The sequence below is a fragment of the Bacillus rossius genome, chromosome 13 (assembly GCF_032445375.1).
Source record: "Bacillus rossius redtenbacheri isolate Brsri chromosome 13, Brsri_v3, whole genome shotgun sequence".
In the NCBI taxonomy this organism is placed as follows: domain Eukaryota; kingdom Metazoa; phylum Arthropoda; class Insecta; order Phasmatodea; family Bacillidae; genus Bacillus; species Bacillus rossius.
This window is the reverse complement of record NC_086340.1, coordinates 2,271,897-2,299,008: the sequence shown is the minus strand read 5'-3', so window position 1 is coordinate 2,299,008 and position 27,112 is coordinate 2,271,897. Positions and strand designations below refer to the sequence as shown.

General features: G+C 38.4%; 2 protein-coding genes across 9 annotated transcripts in view; one reads left to right on the top strand and one right to left on the bottom strand.

Moving 5' to 3' along the window:
- LOC134538088 (protein zer-1 homolog) overlaps window positions 1-1,704 on the bottom strand; it is a 31,788-nt gene extending 30,084 nt beyond the window's left edge. The window contains exons 1-2 of one of the 6 annotated variants that reach the window (XM_063379098.1): window positions 1,372-1,704; window positions 268-1,057 (exon numbers count right to left, since the gene is read on the bottom strand). In XM_063379098.1, the coding sequence (XP_063235168.1) occupies window positions 268-1,019 (752 nt within the window). In that variant the 5' untranslated portion in view covers window positions 1,020-1,057; window positions 1,372-1,704. Of the gene's footprint in view, window positions 1-267 lie in introns of all 6 variants that reach the window. The other 5 variants (XM_063379095.1, XM_063379099.1, XM_063379097.1 and 2 more) reach the window with 5 other exon arrangements.
- LOC134538090 (TBC1 domain family member 13) lies at window positions 1,470-24,633 on the top strand. Of its 3 annotated transcripts, none has more exons than XM_063379102.1 (10): window positions 1,470-1,865; window positions 1,960-2,033; window positions 4,896-5,021; window positions 6,845-7,001; window positions 7,927-8,083; window positions 12,543-12,741; window positions 14,477-14,678; window positions 15,181-15,303; window positions 16,467-16,524; window positions 17,811-24,633. In XM_063379102.1, exons 1-10 carry the CDS (start codon window positions 1,846-1,848, stop codon window positions 17,886-17,888), a joined length of 1,194 nt encoding a protein of 397 aa, XP_063235172.1. In that variant the 5' UTR covers window positions 1,470-1,845; the 3' UTR covers window positions 17,889-24,633. The 3 variants fall into 3 exon arrangements, with proteins under 3 accessions (XP_063235172.1, XP_063235174.1, XP_063235175.1); XM_063379104.1 differs by having other exon boundaries at window positions 1,483-1,865; window positions 15,181-15,356; XM_063379105.1 differs by lacking the exon at window positions 17,811-24,633 and having other exon boundaries at window positions 1,483-1,865; window positions 15,181-15,356.
- Window positions 24,634-27,112: the final 2,479 nt, after the last annotated feature.

Genomic DNA, 27,112 nt, shown 5'->3' with positions numbered 1-27,112 from the left:
AAGTACTGGGCGGGGATAGCTGGCGAGACGACTTGCGAGGGGGAAACCTAGAAGAAGGAGGAAGAACTTTGGTATACTTTAAGCGGAAATGAATGGAAAGGATGTTCAATGGTAGTGAGCACGACAGGGGAACGTCTCGGAGAAGGAGTGTGGGGCTTAATTCAAGAGACAAGCGAGAGGAAAGTACATAGTGTAAATTCTAGCCAGCGGGCTTGTGCAATTGCAAATTCAAAAGCTTTTACTTGTTCCAACTACGTTGGTACTCACCTCAGCTGTTTCAGTTGGCATATGGATGGCAGCGACTCCTGAAGTCTTTGCACGTTGTGCAGCACCAGAGACGTCAGATACTTCAGTTCCGTGAGGTAGGACAAGTCCGGACCTAGATCCAAGCAGTTGGATAGGTCGAGGTGTACCAGTTTGTGCAACGGTCGTACGAGGAGCTGGAAGAACGCCTTATCCCCGCCGATGAAAACATTCCTGATGGCGAGGCGCTGCAGGTTAGGAGTCCTCAACACGTGCCCTCGCTTGTGATACGCACTGAAGCTGTCTCGCAGCTCTTCCAGCACGACAGTTTCGGGCAGGATGTTGACGGAGGAGCCGAACACCAGGGACACCAGCGAGTCGCCGTGCTCGTTGATGTGAGTCAGTGAGGCGCCGGTGATGTTGCAGCAGTTCGACAGATCCAGCTCCACCAGGCCGTGTCTGAGCAGCACTTTCAGGCCGTCGTCCGTGATGGGCGAGTTTCTCAGGCGCACTCTTTTCAGTCTCGTCGTGTGCGGGTTTTGAAAAATGTTTGCAAAACCATCAGTGACTTCTTTGCCACTCTTTTGGTATACTTCAATAAGTTTTTCACATAGCTCTCTCGGCAGAGCAAGCCCATCAATTAAGTGATAATCCTTCGTGAAGGGATCGACTGAGCACACAATATTCAGATGCTGGATGATGTACTTGAAACACAGGTCGAGAAGCGACTCTGGCCCGCAGTCTTGAGGTGTTACACAAAACGGTAGCATTGTCATGTAGTTCTATTTTGAGAACCACTTGCACTCCAACAACCCTAAAAAAAGAATGAAACACAGATTTGTGTATTACAATAGCCAAAATTGTTAGTACTACATTGCTTTCACATCGAACTGTTATAAACACTTTTCTGACAACAGTTTCGTTTCATCTATTGTAATTACAATGTTAATTCACAACTGTCAAAACTTTCTCACTTAACGTCTTTCGAATAAAACAATCTGCATCGGTATGCATATACCTTTAAAGATAACAACTATTGTGGTTTTGAATAATGTCAATCAGAATCTCACAACCATCAAATAAATGTTAAAAATAAACAATGTTGTCCGTAAAGAAATAAATAATCACCTTTTTCACTGGCAACATCTACAGATGTTCATCGCACATCAGGACTGCCATCATAACATAAAAATATTCTCTACCTGTGTCAAAACTCGTCGTCTTTTGTCTATATTTTAATAGACGAGAAGTAAACATTTACTATTTTGACGATAACAGATGATTCAGAAAATATAATAAGGAAATAGGTTTGTCTGAAGTCGGGCTGAGCTGACAGTTCGAAAATTTTCCGATGACGTATCATCTTTTTACAACATCAAAAAGACGTTATTTGACGCTGGTTTGGCGTAACTGAAAGTAGGCGTTTCTTGTTCTAGGGACTGTCGGCACTTGTTGGTCAAAAGTAGACAGCTAGAGAGATAGAGAATTTTGTGGAAGCGCGAAGCAGCTTACGATAGACATGTGTGTTACATAGAATCTTTTATATGAACAGTGTATGAAATTTGTACAAGCATATCACAAGGATACTTTTGCAGCAGTATTATGGCTATTTACAAAGCGAGGTGATTTGATATTTTTTATTTTTTCATTTATTGCTCTACAAAGCGAAGCTGATCGCGAACTAATTAAATTATTATTATTCTTTTTTGCTTTCAGATTAAAAGAAATCGATGAAGCCCTAAACGCAGATGAAATAGATCTATGCCACTTGAAAAAGATTTGTTTTCAAGGTTAGACTTTGCCTCTAAATATGGTTATACATTTTATTAGAAATAAATATGTACACCATAAATTCTTTATTTAATTTTTATTGTAATGTCAGTGTAAATCCATGCATGGAGTATGTGTATGGCATGTTATCTTGTTACTGTAAAAGAGGTGGGGGTCTACATTTATCTCTGATCGCTGTGCCTCTACCTGGTGGCCATTCCTGGGACATGCGGCTGCGACTGTTCTTGAGAGGTCGCTGGGGGGTGGGGGGGGATGGTTGGGTGAAAGGAAAGTGGAGGAGAATTGTTAGTGATTGAAAGGGAGAGTATTCTAGCAGCCCAACAGAGCTGATGGAGGGAAAGGGGTGAGAGATCGCAAAGGACGGATATATTGAGTGCGGCAGGAGGGTGGGTATAGCTGGGGCAACGAGGTGTGAGGGGAAAGCCCAAAAGTAGGAAGGAGAACTTTGGAAAGTTGTTAAGGAGGAAGGAACAGAAAGGAGGAAACGATAGTGCGAACGCTACGAGAATGAAATGTCTCGGAGGAGGAGAGTCAGAGGGAAGTAGGGTGCAATCTTGTGCCCACTCACAGCAGTCTTCAAGGAAGGGGGTAGTAGCTGGAAAATGTACGTGGATCGTTGCTGGAGTGGTGAAGGGAGGAGCAGACTCATATGCCATTGGTAATGTTTAGCTACTAGATATGGGACATGTTTCAGGAGAGAAGATGGATAGAGAGGCTTGTATGGCATTTAAAAGTTGTAAAGAGGCTGAACAGCAGAGTAGGCTACAGATTGGTTTCTAAAGAGGAAGGGAGATTGAAGGGAAAGTTGCAGAGGGTGTAGAGGAGGATGAAGAAGGTAAAACACACGTATCTGGTGTTAAGGGAAGAGATTACGAGAGAATGCGTGGGAGTTTTGGAGGAGAGGTGGGTGCTAGATGGAATTGGAATAGAAATAGGACCTCCATCAGCTGTCCATTCTGCTTGTTCCACATCTGCAGCATCACTATGGAATAATGCTACATGGTCCTTCGGACCCTCTGCAGCTTCCACTCGTGAGGCATGTTTCCCTCCTCCCCCTTCTTCTAGTGACTTTCTCACCGTAATGGGTAATATTCTTACAGCGCGGCTTTTCCGTGAAGTAGTAATAAAATTCCGAAAATTATTTTTTAAACACTAGACACGATACTGTGTTTACCCTGAAAACAGCATTTCTGAATCTCTGCTGATTTCTGAGAGATCACCGTTTATAACTTATCATACACTGCTTGTGCATTGACACGTCTGCCACAATTTTTCGTTTTCCCATGTAGGTCTTTGTGTGAACATGATTTGGAGAACCTTAGTTAAATCGTGAGAATGGTCAGTTATGTTAGGTAAGCTACATTGAAAGTACTTCAAAATATTCTGGATAGTTGGTTGGGTTGGTATAACTACTTTAAAAGTAGGTACTGTAAAGTATTTTTAATGGTTGCTTGGAAATTACAGAATTTAAGATGTAGCTGTCCTGACTTCACTAACCGTTCACACGATTTCTCGGTAACGTAATCTGATTATGGTGATTTCTCAGAAACCAGGAATATATACACGCTGTTTTCAGGGTAAATATAAGAACATTCTGTAGTGTCCAAAAAAAAAAAAGTATTTTTGGAATTTTATGGAAAAGCCACGCCATAAGAACATTATCCCGTAATGTTCTCCCTTCCCTTACTATTTCATACTCAACCTGACCCACCTTTTCACATACTCATCTGCAGAGTCCCTGTGAGTGACTAATCACTGAAAATATACTATTAATTTTCTGGAGTGTTCTCATATAGTTATAATTATATATAGTTATAATTAAGCTTATAACATTGTCTTTTAATGGCAATATTTATTCAAGATTTTAAACTGTTCGACTATTGTGATACATGAAGGTTTGCCTATCTCCAGTGAGGAGTGCGAATTGCGGAACTTGACAGACATTGAGTGATGTGAGAATAAACATTTTTTAAGTGCTGGTGATTTGTAATTGGACATTTTGAAGGAAAATTATTTGTTATTAATATTAATATTAGTGATTAATAAAACTGTGAAAATATCCTAATTGGGCTATCCCTAACGAACCCACATAAGTCGTAACATTATATAAATATGTTTGAAACTCGGAAAAATAGGCCAAGATCGGGAACAAATATTAGTTCTTGAAATGTCGATACTGTTTCGCTGCATAAAGCTTGTACCTATTGTGTTTTTTTTTACATACCTCTATATAATGTATATAATATATATAGAATGATATTTTTGCAGGCTTATGTTTAGACTATCAGCTGTCGAGCTTCATCAACCAGCTGTGCTATTAAGGCTGTTCATGATTTTAATTACATTAGCAATTTTAACAATGTTGTGAAACTGCACCGTGTGAAAGGCATGTACCAGGCTACTTGTACTTTTTCTCCGGGTCATTAGATAATAAAATATTGGTTTCTTTATCAACAGATTGTTTTTTTCGTAAAGCGTACTCTACTAGTTGGTACCTTTTCCGTGCCTGTAAATTTTGCAGTTGCTTTTCATCTTTTTAAGAAGTTAACCGAAAACTCACTGACCGCAATAGGCGGGAGTTCCTGTGGGTGCCGTTTTGGGCAAATACCCTAACTCGTACCTTGAGTTCGTGGTCCGTCCTGGTCCCGGCCGAGGGGTGGTGGGATATTGCGGTGCCTCTCTGGCGAGGAAAATGGGTTTATGACGGGTTCGAGAGTTGAAGCTAGTAAGTTCATCGTCGAAATGTGTGGTTCCCGTCGTGCTCGACACGGGAGCAGTGCGGGGCCTAGACCTGTGCGTGCTCGGCAAGCACAGCTGTAGGGAAGGGGCGTGGCTCTGACTGCGTGTGCCTCGCGCCGCAGGGATCCCCGACGAGCAGGGGCGGCGGGCGCTGTGCTGGAAGCTGCTGCTGAACTACCTGCCCCCGGCCCGGCGCTCCTGGAGCCAGACCCTGGCCAGGAAGCGAGACCTCTACAAGCAGTTCGTCGGTGAGCACCGCCTCCCCGGCCCGTCGGCAGCGTGCGCTTCTTTCTTGCGTGTGGCCAGGGGGGGGGGGGTTCAGGGGTTCAACCCCCCCCCCCCTCCTCCTTTAGCACCAAATCTTTAATTAATTTCTTAATCATCACCCAAACAAATTTCGTATTAAAATTAATAACATTTTTACCATTACAATATTTAAATTTAAGTACCGAAAACTGCTAAAATAGCACTATTTTACACCTTAAAATCCAAATTTTCCTGGGGGAGGACCCCCCCCCCCCCCATGCATTAATACGGGGGAGGGGGCGGGGCGGCATGCTTTTTAACACCCCCCCCCCCCCCATACACAAATCCTGGCTACGCCACTGCGTGTGGCGAACATGCACGCACACACACACACACACACACACACTTACACACTTACACACTCACACACTTACACACACTTACACACACTTATACACACTTATACACACTTACACACACTTATACACACACTTACACACTGATGTTCAAGTTAGTCAATAATTAATTTCAATTTGATAAACACATATCTCCACGCAGGCATTACCAATTTAGTTCTGAAAACTAGTTTTATGTTAGTGTGCCGAAAATCAAACTCAAGTTAGTGCCTGATAAAAAGTAACCAATTTAAGTGAGTAACATTTTTTTTTTGTTAAATATACATATATTTTTTTTCATTCTCGGGAATATTGATTCTAAAATGTAATGAAATAAGTTTGTTTGAATAGATGCGTAGCTTCTGTTTTTTTTAAAATGAAAATTTCAGCATAAATGTAATTTTACCCTAATTTGTAAATGTTGTTTTTCTAACAAAAAAATTTTAAGTTAGAATTTAAATTGTTTGAAATCTACCAATGTTATGTATAAATTAACATCAAATTAACTGGTTTAACTTAGATTTTAGCTTAATAGCAAGCTTGTACTCATGTTTGGGAATAGAACTAGCTAATGGATGTAGTAAATGTATAATACATATAACTAAATTGCAATGATTTATTTATAGTACTAAAAATAAGTTAGGCAATCACAGTGTGTGTTTATTGTTACTATAGTCTCGGTGTAAATAGTTTGTCAGATTTATAGTAAGAGTTTTTTTTTAACAGATTACAAATTTATAAAATATGCACAAGAATTGAAAATTTTTTTTTTACATTCTATTTAAAAACATTTCCCCCCTCCCATTTTGTGGACACTTTTTAGGGTTCATATGCCTCCTTAATCTTAAAAAGGCCTTAATTTGTTATTAATTGAATAAAGGCTCTTCATGATATTTCACTAAGATTCCTTAAAAACTACTCAATAAAGACTGATTGTAAAAAAACTGGCTAAATTTGGGCAGTTTAATTATCTTTTGTTTACGACTTGGCAGCAAACAACGTTTGCGCATGCACAGTACAATTGGCAAATTTTGGGCCCGTGATTGGACGTTTTATATATATACATATATAAAACAAATGTTTTGAATTAATTTTTGCGTATTTCGTATCTCACCTTTAAACTAATGCCTTACTTTGAACTTGGTGATCAACTTAGTGATAGTACTGCAAATTTTAGAGATAATTTTGGACAATAGAGGCTTATCTGTAATAATTGAACTAACTAACGTGGACTATTCAACATTGTTGTTTTATTGAGTGATTTTGTGATAATAGAAATAGTTTTCTACGTCTTGATGGTGGTGAAGTAAAGGGATCTTTAAAACCTCCTTAATTTTTGATTGCACGAGAGGGTGCGAGCCATGGTTTTACCCTGGTTGCGCTCGGAGGGAAACGCAGGCGACCCTGACAGCTGGGCCTCGTGTCCGCAGAGGAGATGATCGTCATGCCGGGCGAGCCCCAGGCGGACGACGGCAGCCGGAGGGACGTCACTCTGGCCGATCACCCGCTCAACCTGAACCCCGACAGTCAGTGGCAGACTTTCTTCAAAGACAACGAAGTGCTCCTGCAGATCGACAAGGACGTCAGGTGAGCCAGTGTTCCGACGAGCTAATTACATCACTACTCTTTAAACAATTGCAGGTAGACTGTTACTGCAAAGATGTTAAACCTGTCTAGGTCAACCTCTAGGGCGAACATTTGCAGACACTTGGAAGTCATGAGACCTTATTGGCTAGTGTACAACATGAGTCCATTATAATTTATTACTTACAAAAAAACACTTTTCTACAATACACCGCCAGTATTCAAACCTAAATCTCTTTGGTGGTAGGTGAGTGGGCTGAACACGTACTTACTTATTAGGTATCTGTAGTTATCAGGAACATAATCATGATCATGGCTGATTTAAAGCACTCCAGAATTTGGCAACACGTCACAGGGAGGACAGTCTCTTTCTCGGATGCATGTTGTATGTCTACAACACCAAAATTCAAGTTAATACACCACGAAAGTGCCATAAAATTTTTGTCTTTGTTACTGACTCGTTGATGTCGAGGTCGTTGGGAACGATGAGGCGTGATGTGTGAGTGGATAACTGATGGAGAAAACACTGTAGTTTCCACCATTTCCGTCGCTTGCGACGAGCACCGGGGCTGACCTTGCCGGGAGACAACGGATAATACGGGTAAACTTCCATAATATGGGTAAACTACGATAATGCGGGTAAACACCCTTAATGCAGGTAAACTCCCATTATACGGGTAAACACCCATAATATCGGTAAACTCCCATAACACGGGTATATACGGGTAAACTCCCACAATACGGGTAAACTCCCACAATACGGGCAAACTCCCATTATACGGGCAAACACCCATTATACGGGCAAACACCCATAATATCGGTAAACTCCCATAACACGGGTAAACTTCCATAGTACGGGTAAACTTCCATAATACGGGTATATACGGGTAAACAAGCCGAGGGCTGCATGCCGGGACGTCTGTTGCAGGCGCCTGTGCCCCGACATCTCGTTCTTCCAGCAGGCCACGGACTTCCCGTGCCGGCCCGTGGCGCACAGCAGCGGCGTGAAGCGACTGCATGTGCGTGTGCAACACAACGTGCTCAAGTCGGCCAACGTGGAGCGCAAAGGCCTGGGCGTCACCAAGGTACGCTCCGCCAGCACAGCAGGAACTACACAACCGATACCACTCGTGTTCATCAAATTCGAACGCTCGTTACACTTACCGTAGCTGTCATGTAGTGGTGTGTCCAAGCCATCTTCTTCAGAGTATAGTTAAAATTAGTGGTGGGTCGAATCCCAATTTTCTCAAATCCGAAACCCAAAGAGTGCTTCGCAGTGGCGTAGCCAGGATTTGTGTATGGGGGGTGTTAAGAAGCATAGCCCTCTCGTATTAAAGGGGGGTGTCCGGGGGTCCTCCCCCGGGAAAATTTGGATTTTAAGGTGTAAAATAGTGCTATTTTAGCAGTTTTCGGTACTTAAATTTAAATATTGTAATGGTAAAAATTTTATTAATTTTAATATGAAATTTGTTTGAGTGATGAATAAGAAATTAATTAAAGGTTTGGTGCTGGGGGGGGGGGGTTGAACCCCTTAACCCCCCCCCCCCCCCACCCCCCCTGGCTACACCCCTGGTGCCTTGATTCCACCCATTGAATCCAAATCGAGGTTTCAAGAGTTAGAAATGAAATAATAACCTATAAGAAATAAAAATTTTAACAAATGTAAAATGCTTCTTTGTAGCACTTGTTTCATTGCTGAGATTGTTGGCTACAGTTTAAATTGGTAATTCCTAATGATTTTACAGTATTTTAAATGTCGCTAACCTGTACTGACCAACCTATTTTACAATATCATGTTATTATATTTATACCTAACTTAACCATTGCTGGATAAAATGAAATAGTAAACTATTTGATGTATCACAATATCACAATGCCATCTTGCAGAATTATTTGAAAACATGCCTGGAAATTAAGAAAAAATGTTTTAAAGGTTTTTTTCTCATTGATTGAAAGCTTCAGAATTACTGATTGTTTTTACAAAATAAAAACAGTTTTGGGTTTCAGAAACTATCTCAAAAAATATAAATAGGATCAACTCCATAAATTTATTGAATTCAATCAAAAGTTTTAATAACTTATTGTTTAATTACACAGGTCTACGATGAAAAAGCTTTTTAAATAAACTTTTCACAAACATGTAGATGTTGTTTGGTATATAGCAAATATAAACTTTGTTTTTTAACGTATCACGTCACATTCTTTTTGTATATAGATAAATTTATAATAGTTCGTTAGTTTTTTTTTACAAAATTGATTCCATGATCTATATTTCTATTCTATACTCTATGACCGACCATCCTATAGTCTATTATTACTAACCTGCCTTTCCCCTGTGAGAAAAAGTATCAAAAAAAAGTTTTATGTAGTCTATGACTAATCATAGTGGTTTAAACTGCAAAAAGAAATATGTAATAAAAGATTGTTTTATTAAATCTGTAACTATGGCTCCTCGTAGTTGCATAAACTATACGAATGTATGTACACTGCGGCGACGCAGGCGAACAGATAAAGTTTATAAGGTTTAAAAATGTCTAAAAGAAAATTTACACATCAGACAACTTCGTATTTCCTTTAATTAAATAAGTAAATGGTAGTGTCCAAAAAAAATATTAGATTTCTACTTTAAAATACATTGTTTTGTACGGAAAATATACCTACACAAAGCACTGAATATCTAATAGCGGCTGACGTTTACACGAGAGGTCTTTTTATCCAAATTTTGACGCCCTAAAATATCGATGTGACGATTATGCGATACAACAGGGTAACCTGTTAACGTAATTCCGACACTGTTGTTTACTAAATGTGTGTCTGCCATGATTTGCGATGAGTGCATTCTAGTAGGCGCGTGTTACACTATCCCTATCCCTCATAGCTTCTAGCTTTACTGTCCAGAGATGCAGGTGACATACGGTATGGCGTAAAATAAACATAAAGCCGTCATCGTAGATGAATAATTAATGAAGGCAGCAAATAGCTATTAAGGAAACAGCATAATATTGTTTGTGGGTTCGTCACATTATTAATTTGTTGCATTGTGTTTAATGCTAATCAAGTGCCATTGCCATTGTGTGCGCACGGAAATAAAATTCACGTAAAAGAAAACAGCGCTACTTCAAATCATGCTGTGATTTATTGACATCATTACTTCAAAACCTTGCAACTCAAACAACGTTACTTTGAGGAACAGGTGTACTGGAATGTCATCTTCTGATAAGAAATTTAAACAAAAAAATTCTATTTGTTATTATTATTGTCTGTGTCAAATAATTTTTTAATCTTTATATATATATATTTCTTGTGTGCGTGTGTATGTCACTGAACTCCTCCTAGACGGCTGGACCGATTTTGATGAAATTTTTTTGTGTGAGTTCACGGGGATTCGAGGATGGTTTAGATTCACAATTGGATATTTTATCTCGATTCTGAGTTAAGAAAAAACTAAAAAAACACGCTTTAAAAGCAAAAAAAACTAAGCATTGTTGATAATTAGCCTCCATGGCAACGGGCTTTTGCATTGTTGTTGCCTTCTGCGTAACCATGGGAAAGGTTTTTGGTAACGGCAGTGGCGTGCCCAAGAGGAGGGGTATGTATAATGAGAAGATACAAAATGTCCAGCGTAGAAATACTTACCGCCATATCCATATCTCACAAAAAGTACATTTGGGCAGGACAATGTCTGTCGGGTCCGCTAGAAAGATATATAGAGATATATATGTAGAAAGATATGTAGATAGAGATATAAATAGAAAGATAGAGTTATAGAGATACACATAGAGAGATAAAAAGAGATGCTTAGTATACGTTTAAAAAATTATAAAATTGATTGAGGCATTGCAACTCATGCCGGGCATTTCTAGTAACTACCTATAACGCTATAAGTTATAAAACATTGACTTGATTTTAATTTAATATTTTTTTTGTAAAATTGACAATGTGTTCGAAAGCTTGCAAGTTTTAGTATGGTATTACTTCATTTCAGTTAGTCTTTGTATGAAATATTTTTTACGTGCTGTTATTGACTTTGTGTGTTGTTCTTTTCTTGCTGTCCCTAGCAGCAGGTACGTTTTAGGTTTGCTTCATTTCTTTTTTAAATGAATAAATAAAAAATATATGTATGTGTGCTGTTAAAGGTATCTGATTATTTTAATATTCTGTTAGTGTATTATATAGATATGTGTTGTGTGTCATGCATCATGTTCTATACATTGTGGGCCTTGGTATTAGTGCAACTCGATTGTGTAGATCCAACTTCTATTTTTTACAAATTTGAAATCATGTGTAATAATGAAAATAATGTTAAGTGACTTGAGCCAATCTGAAACTAACACACCTTATTTATTCGATTTTTATAGAGAGCAAATAATGAGATCCAGAGGTATGGTGAAGTTGTAATGGTCATTTTGCCTTAAATTTTGTTTCTTCCCAAGACAAATTACAAGTATAGACCATCTCATTCTTAGTTTGCAGTACATGGCTTATGGTGCACGCTGTTGCCAAATCTCTAACTCATTACAAATTTCAGCAGGTGTGTTTCTTTGCAATTCTGATTGCTTAAGAAGTATTTTAAGAACTCATATCATTATTGATCATATTTTATACTATCACGCTTATGAATTTGTAATAAATTGCCTTTTTTTTTTAACTCACAACAAAAAACTGTTTACACACACGCATTGATACAAATTCATTTGATGGTTGTGAAGTGAACTTGTTAAAGAAATTAATAATGCCTACCTTTTAATCACTGTCGCTACTGCTGATCAAAGTTGATACTCCTTCCATAAGAGTAGCACAGGGCTGATACATGCACCATACTGTAGTTATTGTGTATTGAACAGAATAATGTGACAAAAAATATTTGTGAGGTATTTAATATACATTCAACCCTACAAAAATAATTAAAATGTGAAAGTGTGTTTGTCTGTTTGTCCTTCTTTCACGCAGCAACGGAGCAATGGATCGACATGATTTTTGGCATATATATTGTTTATGGGCTGGAGAATAACATAGAGTATATATAATTATGAGGGAGTGAAAAGGGGATCAAATCAGTTTTACAATAGAAAATCATAGGCGGTAAGGCATAGACACACAAACAGTGAGTTTGTGTCATTTCTCTATGTCTGCCGCACTGTACTTCCGAACCTTCTCCTTGGTGAAACCCATTTTCTTGGTAAATATCGCAGCTGCCAGCGAACTATGAAGGTGCTAATAACAGTTTAGTTCAGAACCTCGTCAATAGATGGCATTGCCTTGAATTTGTAACGCGCTGTTCTTTGGTGCGTTGGTCACGTCTTACCGAGGGGTTACCTGCCTTGCTGAAGATTGGTGTAGTCTCGATGCACTGAGATAGTGCAATCAATGGGACTCTAAACTCAAATTTTCCCGTTTTTTCAAGTTTTGTGTCTTACAGACTTGAAACTCAGTATTGATGTTTTCACCTCGGGCAATGCCGGGTACCTCAGCTAGTGTGTATGTACGGTCACTTGCCCGGGGTGCTGGCGAGAGTGACGCGAGCGGGGCCGGGCCGGTGTGCAGATAGCGCTGTCGGTGAAGAAGGCCACCGAGGACTACGCCCCCATGTCGGAGGGCCAGGAGGCCCACTGGGAGGTGGTGGAGCGGATCCTGTTCCTCTACGCCAAGCTGAACCCGGGCCAGGGCTACGTGCAGGGCATGAACGAGATAATCGGCCCCATCTACTACAGCTTCGCCTGCGACCCGGGCGTCGAGTGGCGAGGTGACGCGCTTTCCTCCTCCTTTTACAAACATGCCGTCAACTGTTTACAACTCTGCACCCAGCGTCTTTCCAGTGAAGTCAGGCCTTTGCGAACATCCAAAATTTTAAATATCTGCATGAATCATTTGTTATTCATATTCATTTGATTTCAAACTTACTTTAAAATAACAGATATTCAGTTGTTTTCAAATAGTCCAGTCAATAAACGCATTGTAGAATGCATGGAATATGCGAGAATTATTTTATCGAAAATTATTAGTTTTAAATAACGTATATCTCGAAAACCGTTGGGATTTCTACAAATATGTACAGAAAACATTTTATAGGAAATTTTATTATCTTTCATTTTTGTTTGGATCATTTGTTTCTATGGTCCACTGCTTCTAAGATATAAGCGAAAAAAAAAAAAAAAAAAAAGGCCCTCCCACCCCCCTCCCACCTTTAGCTCACCTCCAAAGGGCGGGGACTTTTAGTATGTTTACCTTCTAACTACTCCTAACAAGGTCCCCAAGTCAAAAATTCTCGCATATTCCATGCACTCTACACCCTTCTTTTGAGCACTTATTGACTGCACTAAAAGTGTAGTGAAGCTGTTGTAATATAGACACAAAACCATGTAGGAGTATTTGTTAAAATACGGCTTTCAAACTATACATATAGTAATTGTGTTAAAATAAACATATTTTCCATACTATTGCTATTCAAAGGCCATAATCGTATTCAAGAATATTTTGTGGTTATGTTCAAATTTGATTCAGACTGAAAAATGTGATATTCCTGGATGTGTTGAAAGTCACTTGTTTTGAAACATCTACTCTTCACCTTCTTGAACTTTTCTTTAAAAGCTTAACATGATCTTGTATGTGTTTTTAAAGCTGCAGAAAAATTTCACAGTTTAAGTTAGTGAAAAGGCCCTGTTATGTATTAGGAAGTTTCAACCGTGCAGGATTGAAAGCAGTCTTGAAGCCTAGCCCACACCTGTCCCCTTGACAGGTTTATTGGACAGGGGAGCAGGGAAGCTAGTGGAAATACACACAGTACAAGTTCTAATTATTTCAGGGGAAGGTCCAATTTTATACTAGAATTTATTTAACTCATGTCCTGTAATTGATTATCATGCAGATACATATTAGGCCTGTACGAAGCTTCAACGAAGCAAATAAATCAAAGCTCTTTTTAATATTTGATTCAACATCGCCAGGAAATTTGAAATTCCATTTATTCGTGGCTTCGGTTGATTTGCAAAAAGCTTCGCATCTGAAAATATTTATCCTTTTTTTTTTTTGCTTGAATAAAGTTGGTTACTTAAAAATTCAAAAGGTGCCAATCCATTATTATATAATTTTTATTGAATGATGTTATATGTAGGATGCATTTTGTTAATCATTTAATAAGTTCAAACATTGCAAATGTTAAATGATAAATATTTTTTTTACTTTAATCTTGTTTTTCATATGAATAAATGTAATACAGCTTCACCACAAACAATATTCGCAGTTCGATTCGACTTGGCGAATACATAGTTTAAACATTCAATTTGATATTCGCTGCGCATCAAAAAACTAGTATTCTCGCATGCCTAGCAGGAATGTGAAATTTTCTCTTCTAATGCTGATATGAATAATCGTCTTGTTTGTTTATACTGCGGAACTGTACATGTGAGATGTCTGGAAAGGTAGCGGCGGCTAGTCGCTGGCATGGCCACGGAGACAGGAGCGCGGGGTGTTGGGTCCAGAGCACGCGGAGGCGGACTGCTTCTTCTGCTTCACCAACCTGATGGGGGAGATCAGGGACTTCTTCATCAAGTCGCTGGACGAGGCGGAGTGCGGGATCAATGGCATGATGTGCCGGCTGGGGGACCAGCTCAAGGCCAAGGACTTCCCCGTGTGGGCCCGGCTGCAGGAGCTGGAGCTCTACCCTCAGTACTACAGCTTCAGGTGCGGAACCCTGTCGCGGGCGTTTTCCCCCGCTCGCGACGTCATGTCGGGTCCCGGCATTTCCTCCAACGTTTCCGTGAACGGCGCATTCCCTGCTCGCGGCTGCACGGACGGTGTTAACTCCAGGGGCGTAGGAACCGGGGGGGGACAGGGGGGACGTGTCCCCCTGAACTTTTTGGGTGGAGGGGACTGTCCCCCCCAACTTTATAGACCGTGATATTTTTATTTTATAATATTATTCTGCCCAACTTTATTTGTAATTTCTTCACTCATCAGATTTCATCTTAAGGAAACAATAATAATTTTAACATAGATGTATCCAATGGTTAGATACAAAAATTGCTTAAAAAGCGCTATTTTTGCACTTTTAAAATCAAAATTTTCCGGTGGAGGACCCCCGGGGAACGGGTTTACATGACATCAAAATCATTATTTGTCCCCCCCCCAACTTTATGAACACAGCTACGCCAATGGTTAACTCTGCCGTGTCCTGCGCTTGCAGGTGGCTGACCCTGCTGCTGTCCCAGGAGTTCCCGCTGCCGGACGTGCTCCGCATCTGGGACTCCCTGTTCGCCGACGAGAAGCGCTTCCAGTTCCTCATACACATCTGCTGCGCCATGATCGTGTGAGTGGGTCTCGTTCGCAACCAGCGCTGGCCCGCCCGAGCGCCAGGCCACGGTGGGTAGTCGAGCGGAGGCAGTCTGGGTTCTGTTCCTGGTGGGGTTGAGTGGGAAACGTAGCAAGCTTTTCAATGGCCTGTAGGTTCTTTTTTTCCTCAGGGTTTTGCCCCACCCAAGTATTCCATCTAGGTGATATGCTGCCCCCTCGCTGTCTCTGAGGAACCGGGAGTAGGCCCAACTCCATAGGCAGAAAGTTCTTGTAGCTTGAGATGACGGAGCAGTTGCCGGCAGAATGCAACAGACCTCCGGAATGAGTGCGATGCGAACACACGGAAGTCGGCACCAGGCAGCTCCACTACCTCCTCGTGGTACCAAGTGTATTTACTAGACCCGTGCGAATATTCAAATTTTTCAAATACATGCACGAATAGTTTATTATTCGTATTGAATTGAACTTCAAATACTAACACTTCGAAATAACGAATATTTATTTGGCAACAAATATTAGACATAATACCCCATGAGTTTGTTGTTTGCCAACATTCACTGATAATTTTAAGTAATTTCTATGTTATAAATACCCACCAAAATGTGTAAACTAAATGGATGGAAATGATTAATATAATTTGTTGCAACTTTTATTAGTTACAAATTACATATTTTACATTAATCAAGTTGGCACATTTTTCAAACACTCAAAAATATCCCTTTTAATTTTACTGAGTACTTCTTTTTGAGACATACTTATTACAAATAATTTTATTGTATAAGTGCATCATATGTCTGTCAAAATGAGACTATTTTGGTGAAATAAGTATTAAATATTTTAGTTTCATATTTGTTAAATAATACACAATTTTTATGAGTAAACACGATGTATAAAAATAAAAACAATGACACCGCAATCTCCTGTTTTAAAAACTAAACTGGCGCAAAAATAAAACCACTAATTCTTGTCACTTGCAATGTTGCTGGAACGGGCTGCCTCAGCCTCTCACCCTAGCTCTACCTCAAACACCTCACGAGTCGCGATGAAACTGCGTATCAGTTTCCCTTCCGTGTGGAGGTCACACGCCCTCCCCCTGGAATGCACATGCATACCTTTGAATGTTTTCTCACATTGAATGCCCATGCTTTATGTAGTTACGTGGTTTCTTCTGTTGTGCAGCCTACTGCGAGATATGTTGCTGTGTGGTGACTTCCCAACGAACGTCAAACTTCTTCAGGTAAGGACATATTTTTATTTGAAAAATGTGGCGGTTTCTGCTGTCTGTCGGAGAGTTTTTTCTGTGTGCTGCCATTTTATAAAACCCATTCATTCAGTCAGTGCTTCATTCTCGTACCTTCGCCTCTTTCCATCTCTAATGACCCATTGTCAACCATCCATTCATTCTGTTCTGTTTAGATACTTAAAAGTACAGTTGTGCTGATATGAATCTGCAGAAGCCGATTTTGCTGATATTTAGTTGAATTGGCATTCCTGCCGATAAACAGTACGCTTGTTAATTTTCGGCCAATATTACTGAAATATGAATGTATCTGCCATAACCTAAAAATTTACGAGAACCCTTTTCTTTTTTCGTAATACTACATACTTTGAACTCTCATCATTTCTTAACTAAGTGTGCCTGCTGTACATATCCAACTTAAACATTGTGTTTTAATAACGTTTTTGAATTTAATAATTCATAAGTAAATATATCACCATATGGTAAGGTTAGGAACAAACAAAAGCTGATTTATTTATATCATGGCTGCCACAACAAACAAAGAAAAATACCAAATGCTTGAACTGCAAAAAAAAGTTCCTTATATTGTGTCTGACACTTTTATAAATTAATTTACGTCAAGTTTTTAAAGTTGAATTTAAAAAAATAACATACTTATTTAAGGCTTCACATAACAAAAATTACTTTTACATGTCCCTGTGCAAAAGAAATCTCATTCAGAAAATCTTAGGTTATCTTTCTTTTTAATTAACTTTTGTTTACTCAAACTAAAATACACGTGTATTTGCATTGCATTCTTTTGTAAAAATGAGACATTTAGGGTAATTTAGTATGTTTATAAAAAATCTTTTAAACAAAATGTGTTCTTCCCTCGTATGGGTTAGGAATCGGTGGATTGACAACAGATGAATTGGCATATCTGCGTATTGGCTTATCAGCAAAATTGTGTGGGTACAGCTCTACTTAAAAGTCTGCAAAATCCATATAAAACTCGGAAATTAATAACTATTCACTCGCGAACAACGTGAATGGCAGGAAGCATTCACAAATAGCACAGCTGATGGGTCAGACAACTGTCGGAAGCTGCGGGGCTGCCTACCTTGGGCAGGCAGCCAACTTGAAAACTTTGTTCTGCTAACCGGTGGCAACGGGAAGTTCAAAAATCACACACATCAATCTGGACAACTTTTCGAGCACTGGCAGGGATCGGGATGGGAATCGAAACCAGACTGCAAGTGCGTGGATGGGGGTGGTGGTCTCGCATGGTGTGCCCTGGGTTGCAGAACTTCCCGTCCACGGACATCCAGGAGGTGTTGTCGAAGGCCGTGGAGCTCTCTGGTCCGAGCCCGGGGCTGGCGTGAGGGGCGTTCCCCCCTTGCCCCCCTTGCCCCCTCCAGCTGCATCCTTGTGTCGGCCCTCGGACGGCGAGGAATAACTTTCACTTACACTTGACAATGCGAAGGTTTATGGTACGGGTATTATCTGAACAATATTTAGTGAGTGTATGCGTGTGTGCGCGGTAAATTGCTGTATGCTGTTTACGACTGGATTGCTAAGGACCAAGACTCGAGGTAGCGAAAGCTGATGAATGTCAAGTGTTTCTGTCGTTTTCGGTCTTATACTCTGTTTTGAGTGCTGTTACTCTTGGAACTGACAGGCGTTTGAGAAAACACCCTCGTTGCGGAGATGTGGGGATTAATTAACCGTGTCTGTGTGTTCGTCCCCTTTAAGCACACCAGATGCAACTAGAGTGCAGACTTTGTGTGTAAGGTGAATACTTAGTGTTTTTGTGCAGTGTGTTAATAATGTATGAGCAAAGTTTTTTTTCCACATTATTATTAAACAATCCTTTTTATAACTGTTGTATTAGTTTGGTATTTTCTAAGTGTTTATTTATGTATGCAAATATGGTAATTTTTTTTTGCAGGGGCACAGAACTGTTAAGATTATGCCTAAAGTGCATGTTGTCGTATTTTTCTTAGTGTTACTACTGTGCCTACTTTCTGAAAGCAATATGAGGTTCCTGTGTGAAATCTATACAGAGTTTTGTCAATGGGATTTGCAGTCTTAAGCTTTACTTGGCAGTATAGCTAGCATAAATGAGTACATATTGCTTTCTTAGAGCTTGCAATTAAATTCAGATAAATCAGAGCCCATGCAAATATTTTCATAAAAATTTTTCAGGTTCCAATTCTGATACCATCATTTTTGATGGACAATACATTTTTCATTTTTTTTTATGACCAGTTGTGATCAGAATTGTGTTATGCAATGTTCAAACCAAAAACAATGAGTGATTGGATTTTTTTTTAAGTAAATCAGCAAAGTAGGAGTATGCATGTGTATAACATTAGTTACTTTATCTTCTGTTGATTTGGTGAATAAGGCATGGTGATGTTCATTCAGAATAAAGTTTCACATGCTAAATTTATGGTCACAAATTATTTTAGCTGCGAAAAGTGAACTCGTATTTTGCACTCTGTGTGGATTTTGGATATAGACTGTAAAAAAAAAGTTATTAGATTCTCTTATGAAAGGCTTTCTGGACCTTACGTTAGCTGTGGACCACTTTCCTCTGTACTTCGAAGCTGTGCTAACAAAGTAAACACAGGCTTCGAGGTGCTAAGGTAAAGAGATAAATGTCTAAGGACACTCACACAAGTACTTTGGACCACACACAAAAAGAAACCTAGGCTTGTGCTCTCTTTCTCCTGAGGAAACTGGTCCAACCAGCGATACATCACGTCACACTAAAATGAGTTTTCTTTATGTGTGTACTGGTCTATTTTTTTTTACTAATATCATTAAGTGCTCTACAAGAAGTGGTAATGAAGAGTAAGTATATGCTAAGTTTTTTACTGTGCTGTGTTAAAGAAAGAAAACATTCTCAGTATAAAATTTGGTAATAATATAGAAAATTACTAGGATGTTTCACAGAGTATAAATATTTTTACAGTTGTAGGCTTCTGTAGAAGTTAAAACAAACAAATTTGGTTTTTTGAAGAGTTGAGAGAACTCACATTAGCTTATCATTTATTATTTTTGCCCAATTTCTTCTTGCTCTACTGCCATTTTAAGTAGTCTGTAACTTTCCCACTTTGTCATAAAAATCAGGAATTTTGGTGGCTAAATTTTGATGTAAATGTGTGATAATACTCAAAGTAGAGAATGGCTTGTTTAGTTTAAGAATTGAAGTAAATATTATAGATAATTTTTGTAATGTTTTTTATAAAAATTATGTGCAAATTTTGAAACACAGATGGTAGCAGTTCTTTGAAGTAATTCCTGAAATAGTTTTGCTATTGTTATTATTAATAGTAATATCAAAGAATATGTCAAGGTAGTAACTTACAGCTATAAACTGAGATCTTTTAAAGTATGTATGAATGGTTCTAAAGACTGCAATTAGTTTTTTTGCGTGCATCTTCAAGTGTAATATTGTTGTTAGCGGTTCAGTGCTGAGTTGTGTGTGCGTTAGTGCTCGTGATTTCAGGTTAAGTAATTAAAACGTGGAGCATTTGGTTTGAGATTTTTTAAAATTTTTGTACTTTTGTATGTGGTGAAGAAAATAAATTTAAAATTTTTTATATAGTTTGAATGAAGTATAAGTTGCAACTTACAAATCAATATTAATTTTAATGGTAGTAGCTAATTAAATTATTTTCATTAAATATTAATACAAATCTTAATTAATTTTGTATTACCCACAATTTTTGCAGTTATGATTATAAGCATTTTCTTCAATTCGTGCATGTTTTATGTGCATACATTGTTACGTTATAGACCTGGAAATTTGGTGGGTTCGTTGACCTTCAGGATAAACTTGATTGCAAACTTGTTTGTTTGGTTAGGATGAAAAACCTTTTCCATCATGAGGGTTTAAATATAACTCATACATTGCATGCATAGTTACTATAAAAGGGTAACAAATTTTTTTCAAGTCAGTTTATGTTTTGCTCATGTAGAATTAATTGTATAATTTTTTGTAGTATTTCCTTATGATTTAGGTTCACATCCACTTTTTTCTCGCTGTGCCTTCTCAAGACTTGTTGAAATGTGATACATTTTGTAAGTATCTTGCCTAAAGTAATTTATCTTGCATTGTGTAGCTGTATTATTATACTGTGTACCATATTTTTTATCGCATTTAAAAATTTTGAAAGTATGTATTATTTTGAGATACGCAATTTCTTCGTGTGATTTGTACTTGCTAAATTGTTGCTCAAATTTTGCAGTTCAAAAATAATGTCATTCCCTCACATTTATTGAGAATTTTTTTTTTCCAATAATTAATTATTAATGTGTAGTTTATATGTATACTTTAATATATTGTTTTTTCAACTTTGTTTTATACTTGAGTTGTATTTTTTAGCGACGTCCTTACATAATGCATAATAGGTAATATTATCAAGTACAGTGGTTATTATTTGTTAGATATGTGTTTATGTTGTTCATGGATATTTTTAACTGATACAGAGTCCTTTAGTACAGCATCTAATATTTTTTTAAAATCTTGTTAAAATACAACAGCTCCATTAAAATAATTAGAATAATAATTCTTTCTGGTTTTTTTAAAATAGTATGTTAGTTTAAGTCAGAGATGTGGGCAGTGGAATGACTAGTTACCTGTGTGGTTGGGGGAGAAATTGTATCACATTTATAATTATCAGTAATATCAGTGCATACTCTTGCACTTTTGTCTAAAACGTCTAATATTTGGTTTTAATTCATTCCTCCCTAAATTTTAGTTCAGTTTCCATAAATGTTAATAGGTACTCTTGATGTGTGAGGGATAGAAAATATTGTTATTTGAAGACTATTATGAATAAATATTCTAAATATGTACATCGCACAGCAATAAAGGTTTATGATTTGTTGATCGTGGAAATTGTAGATAACTTTAATATCACACCATTTATCAGTGGCACTTTTGATAATGTAACTTCCTTTTGTGATTTTGAATCTCTGGTGTAGCCGTGAATTGCTGCTGCGTGAGAGGTTGTCGCAATATTGATGTGGGCCGTGGCAATTGCTGTTGTTTAAACCAGCAGTTCTTTAGTAAAGTTGTCAAGTTGTCAGCGCTTAGGTTGGTGGGAGTGTGCCCTGGACATGTCTTAAAAATTTGAATCTAAGCTGAAAGTTTGAAGGTTGGCAATACGTTGTACTCAGCTCATTCCATTCAGCTGGCTATATTGCATTTTGTTTGTCAGTGCAAGAATATACTCATTTATAATTTTTATCAGGTTATGTTATTGTTAACATTGAGTCACTTGCAATTGTAGTGTGAATTCCAAAAGTTTGCATGTTATTTTCTGCAAATTATAATTTTTTTTTTTTTAGTGATTTCACATAAGGTAAGTAGTAAATAAATGTTTGTAATATAATAATAGTTGAGTTTCTTGTACAATATAAACATACTTTCACTGACGTACAAATGAAACGGCTGAAAGGAATTGGCTGTCTGTCTACAGTGACAGTTCTTTGAACTGACAGGTGCAAGGTCTCAGCCACGCCGGATTAGCGAACTTGCCCGACATCGAACGTTGTTATAGTATGAAGCGTGACTTGTAACCCGCTATATAAATTGGGCAACCTTTTTCTGAAATGAAAACCAATAATAAAGATAACCTCTGATTAAACTATAAACTATGAAGAATTTCCCAAAATTATCTAAAGTTGAGAGTTCATTGGTGCCGGACTGCGGAATGTTTGGAAATGTAGACTGCCACATTTAAGACCATTCACTGTAACACTTGAGGAGAAAATTGTTTACCTTGTTTCGAGTTACTAACATACTAAAAATTATAACATTCCACAAATTGTGATAGATTTTATTTTAATAATACTCTTGTAATGTTGGTAGGGTATTTCCGCTGTTTCTTTCTTGGACATGTTGTAGGAGGTAAGCCTGCTAAACTATCTCGTGCTACACACAACACATTGTTTGTCTCAGCCCCACTAGCTGTCGTTAGAGGCTTGCTGGTATTTGACATTATTGTTTGACAATAATGTTTGATACTTATTTCCAACATATTAGCAAGCCATCTCGATGGTCATTGTATGTTCTTCAGCCACACCATTGTGAGAAAGTCAAATAGACTTGGCCACCTGAAATCTGTGCCAGCTCAGTACAAAGTATAGTAAACTGAGCTGTGCTTACTCCAAGCATTTGCTTCTCGCATGCTGACTTTTCGACTGAATGTGTGCGATCGTCCAGTATGTGCGCAGGTGCAAGATGCTACGTCTTGCATCCATCACAGCAAAATGAAACATTACTTGAGTATGTTATAATTTGAGACCTGAAAAATTCGCGGGTTCATTTCGTGTTATGATAAAATTCAAATAATTATACCTAAGTGCTGCTTCTGCCATTGGTTCACTGTTAATCTGGAGGACAGAGGGCCAATTAGAGACCCTCACTCATAGAAGTGTCGAATCACAGGCCACCCAGTCGAGACGACTCACAAGTCAACAGCCAATGAACAGTTGGCATTTGCCAGAGCGTGTAGAGGATATTGGAGTCTATCCTGGAGGTCATTGAACCCGCAAATTTTTCCGGTCTTTAGTTATAATTGTTCTCCCAGGATCTTTTGTCGTGGCATCTCCCTCGTGGTTTGCCTTCCGTAGTCCTGAACTCTCGCGGTGATGTTTCCAAGCTCGGTGCACTGGGAGGTGTCTGGTTGCGCCACAGCTGGTTCTTTGTTTCCCCGCGCCATCCCTCGTGAACCAGCGGGCTGTCTTCTGAGGGCCAAGCCAGGGAGGGGACGTGTGACATCCTTCCCACCGAGGGCTCCGTTCCTGGCAAGGGAGATTCTGCCTGCCCATTCATTCCTCGGTGTGTCACCACCGCTCTGAAGACCATGATGTCTCCAGATGTTGAGGCCCCCGCCCACCTGGGCACTCGTAGTGCGCAGAGATTCAGGAAAAATAATGCGATTTGAAAAATGCTCAAGATATCCGAGTGGGGGTCTGTTTACGAAAAGCATTTTCAGAATTTGCAAACTACACTTTTAGAAGAGTTAAAATGGCTAAAAAGGCATGTTTCCAGAGTAATTTTTAGGCATAAAACAACCATTACAGATTCTTGAAAGCACTTAAGGGAATTAAATTTTGCCTTTATCTTTTTTTCTCTGCCATATAATGTTATGGTCTCCCTTGAAATATCATTAAGACTGCGCGTCAATTCAGAAACTTGCGTTTAGAGCCGATACCGTTCTAGAAGCACCAGCGAGCGTCGCACTTATCATCCCGCCTCGCTGACGGATACAGCTCTGAACAGACAGGGCTCCCTGCTAAAACTGTTTGCATTTGTTTGGTTTTGTAATAGCACTTTACGTACTGTGCACTGAAAAAGGACGTTAAAAACCATTTCTCACCTTCCTGATAGTCTGTGTCATGTGTAATTTGTTTTACCCAACTAAACCTACAGCGAAAAAATTCAAATACGACAGTTAGTAGATACAAAACATTTCCCACCCTTCTCACTATTTTCACACGCATATTCCAATCAAGTAGCATTTCGCAGGAAAATGTTCCTCTATACAACATTCGCAATGTCGTGCACATGTGCTCTCAGTTAATATTTGGGCAGAATTATGCTTACAATCAGATAATCTGTGCATTTCTTCGGATAGTATGAACCTTGTTATTTCTAAGTGCCAAAAACTGAGTTCTGTTTGAATTGTTTTAATGCACAATCTCTTTGTAACCCAAGCTGTTTGTTATTTCTAAATATAAGTGGCTGCAGTTGGGTGGAAGTGTATTACAGGTGAATTTTCTTTGTATGTTTGTATATATGGGTTTGTTGTAAAAGCTGGTGGAAGTGTGGTTCATGCGTCTCCTATGCCATTGAGATCTATTATTGAAACATGTAAAAGCTGTTCATATGATTTTGCTGTTAAAGATTTGCATTACCTTTGTGAAATATGAAATGTTGTGTCTTACAACGCAAGCCTGTTATGGAAAGTAAAAATATTGTCTTTGTGTCTATTAAAGAACCATTTTGTATTTTTTTTTCCATGTATTGTTTTTGATATTCTGTTGAGATATGTATACAATGGTTTGTTAAGTTTTAAAGGAAATAAAATTATATCCGTACTTGCATTATCTTGATTGAAATTATTTTATGGTTATTATGGTTATTACAATGGTTATTTTTATGGTTTCTGGTCATGTTATAGCATTTTCCCACAAATCACACGTTTCTTTGATAGTGTAAAGGTTTTGTATTTTTAGTGTTCATTTCTTCCATTCACTCTTTTAACAATAAGCTGTCTGGCCAAACAGCTAACACATGTATAGAGTGAGTGCTTTTCACCGAAGCAAGATACTTTACTGTGTATTATTTTTTATACTACATATTGATAATGACGTAGTATCCTAAAAATGAGAATTTTTTTTTTTTTTAAACCTTTTTTTATTTGATGGTGGTAGACATATTTTCAATGTAAGTTGAAAAGTTTCAATGTCAATTTTATACTTCTTTTTTCCTTGGTGCTTATTGGTCAAGCAAATGAGTCACATGTTTTTAGGTACTGTAGATGTTGTCCACAAAAATTGTGCTTTTACACAGTATCGTCTGTGCTTTTACACAGTATCGTCTGTGCTTTACCTCTGTATTTACTCTTTACCTTTGGCACAAGGCAGGAATGATAACTCCTATGATATGATACAAACAACCAAACCCCCCCCCCCCCTCCCTGATACCAGTAGAGGATATCCAGAACAATGACCGCAGTATCTCTTCATTAAGGGTATAATTAAAGGGAAGCTTAAATAAATGTAGTGGGGTTACTGGGAAAAGTTGTAAACTCCAGTTCCTGGAAAACCCGGTGCTTCATCATAGCTAGGGAAACAAAAACAATATCTGTATCTAGAAGCAGAAAAGTGCTGAGCACGTGTTATGATGATGGTTTTAGACATTTAAGAATTGCAGCTGTTATTAAATAGGTATCATTAATCATCAAAATACTTGTTTATCACCAAATTTTCCATTGTCCCCTTTTATAAGTTCTCGTCAGTATTGGTCCTGTACATTAACATTTAATTATATGATCGTTGTTAGAAAAAGTTTATTCTCTATCACTGTGTGTATATATGTCTGTGTGGTGTGTACATAGAGGAGGGTAGGTGATAGTCAAGAGCGTTTGCAAGGGGGCGGGGCATACATCACCTCCCCCAAAATCCTTAACAAAACTATCATTCATCCTCCCTCCTGTTCTGCAACGAAATTCTGTGTTGGTTGGTTGGTTTAGGTGAGTGACATTCAAAATACTCCAAAAAGGCAAGGTTATGTAATATTGCAATTTTTTATTTTTTTTTTTTAGTTATACTTCTTTAGGTGCGTTATGTAAAAAGAGTGAATTTTTACGATGTTCACGCACCATGCAATGAAAATTTTGCAGGTTAAAAATACTACATACAAATATATATGTGCTTTTAAATCGCATACTTTAGTGAATGATGTTAAACACTGGTCTGTATGATTAACAACGATTATTTAGTGAGTATTAGTGATATACATTTTGTTTGTAAACTCTTTCAAGTGTATTTGCATAAGTGAGGTTATGTTCCCGTATGTATAATTTATCAATTAAAGTTCATCTCGATAATTTTACTATATTAAATAATTTTTGACGACGTCTAATAAAACGAACGCCGGCTGCACGCACGAAAAAGTGTCCCATTACGCACATTGTCCAGTTACGCTGTGTCCCGTTACGCTCATTGTACGCTTGCACCGCATCTCTCTCTCTTCCACTCGATTGGAACAACCATCGGTTTGACTTTTAGGAGGCACATTAAACTTGAAACACTCCCATTTGTTTCCTACTTTGCCTATCATCGTCCTATCCTTTACAGAATAACACAGATTGGAAGAAGTTAAATAGCAAACACGTATAAAAGTTATAGTTAAAATAACCTCTTCGTTAAAGTAATAAACATATTTGAATTAATGAGTGCAAATAAAAGTAAATTTATCAATTAAATTGTCGATTTCATCTCACTCCTTCTTTGTCTCCATACAAAATAGTGATAATTCAATAAAAATGATTCAATTTTATTCCTAAAAATATGCAATCATTTCACCAATGTTTTGTTATGACGTAACGTTAAACTATCCTCCGTAAACCGACTTTACAGACAACCAAAATTTTTTTTGAATAATGAGTATTTTAACTTTTTTTAAAATTTGATTGTAGCATATACATTACCAACAGTATTTAAATGTTTTATTTCTTTTAATTATTTGCATGCAGAATTGACGTCGCGCCGAGCGAGTGCCGGGGCCTGGCGGGGGAGGGGAGGTAGTGGCAGGGGAGGGGCGGCCCTGACGTAACCTCGTTACTGCCGCACGTCCTGCTGCTGTCACAACAATCAGGGCTGTTGTCCCGCCGACACCACAGACTGCGCGCGTGTGCGACCGGGTTACACGGTCGGTGCAGCTCCGGCTCCGTCGCAGAGTCTGGATGTTGCGATCCAGTTGCACTTTCAGTTAGGCAGAGGGTTGTCTGCAAAGTCGTTTTACGGACGATAAATTTTACGTGGTAACGCCATAAGAAAACATTGATAGAAAAATTTCATG

Bases quoted from the DNA above. Each gene is read 5' to 3' on its own strand.
- LOC134538090 (XM_063379102.1), top strand. From the start codon at position 1,846: ATGGCTATTTACAAAGCGAG. The intron at 1,866-1,959 runs GTGATTTGATAT...TTTTGCTTTCAG, and splicing joins ATGGCTATTTACAAAGCGAG to ATTAAAAGAAATCGATGAAG. The intron at 14,679-15,180 runs GTGCGGAACCCT...CTGCGCTTGCAG, and splicing joins CCTCAGTACTACAGCTTCAG to GTGGCTGACCCTGCTGCTGT.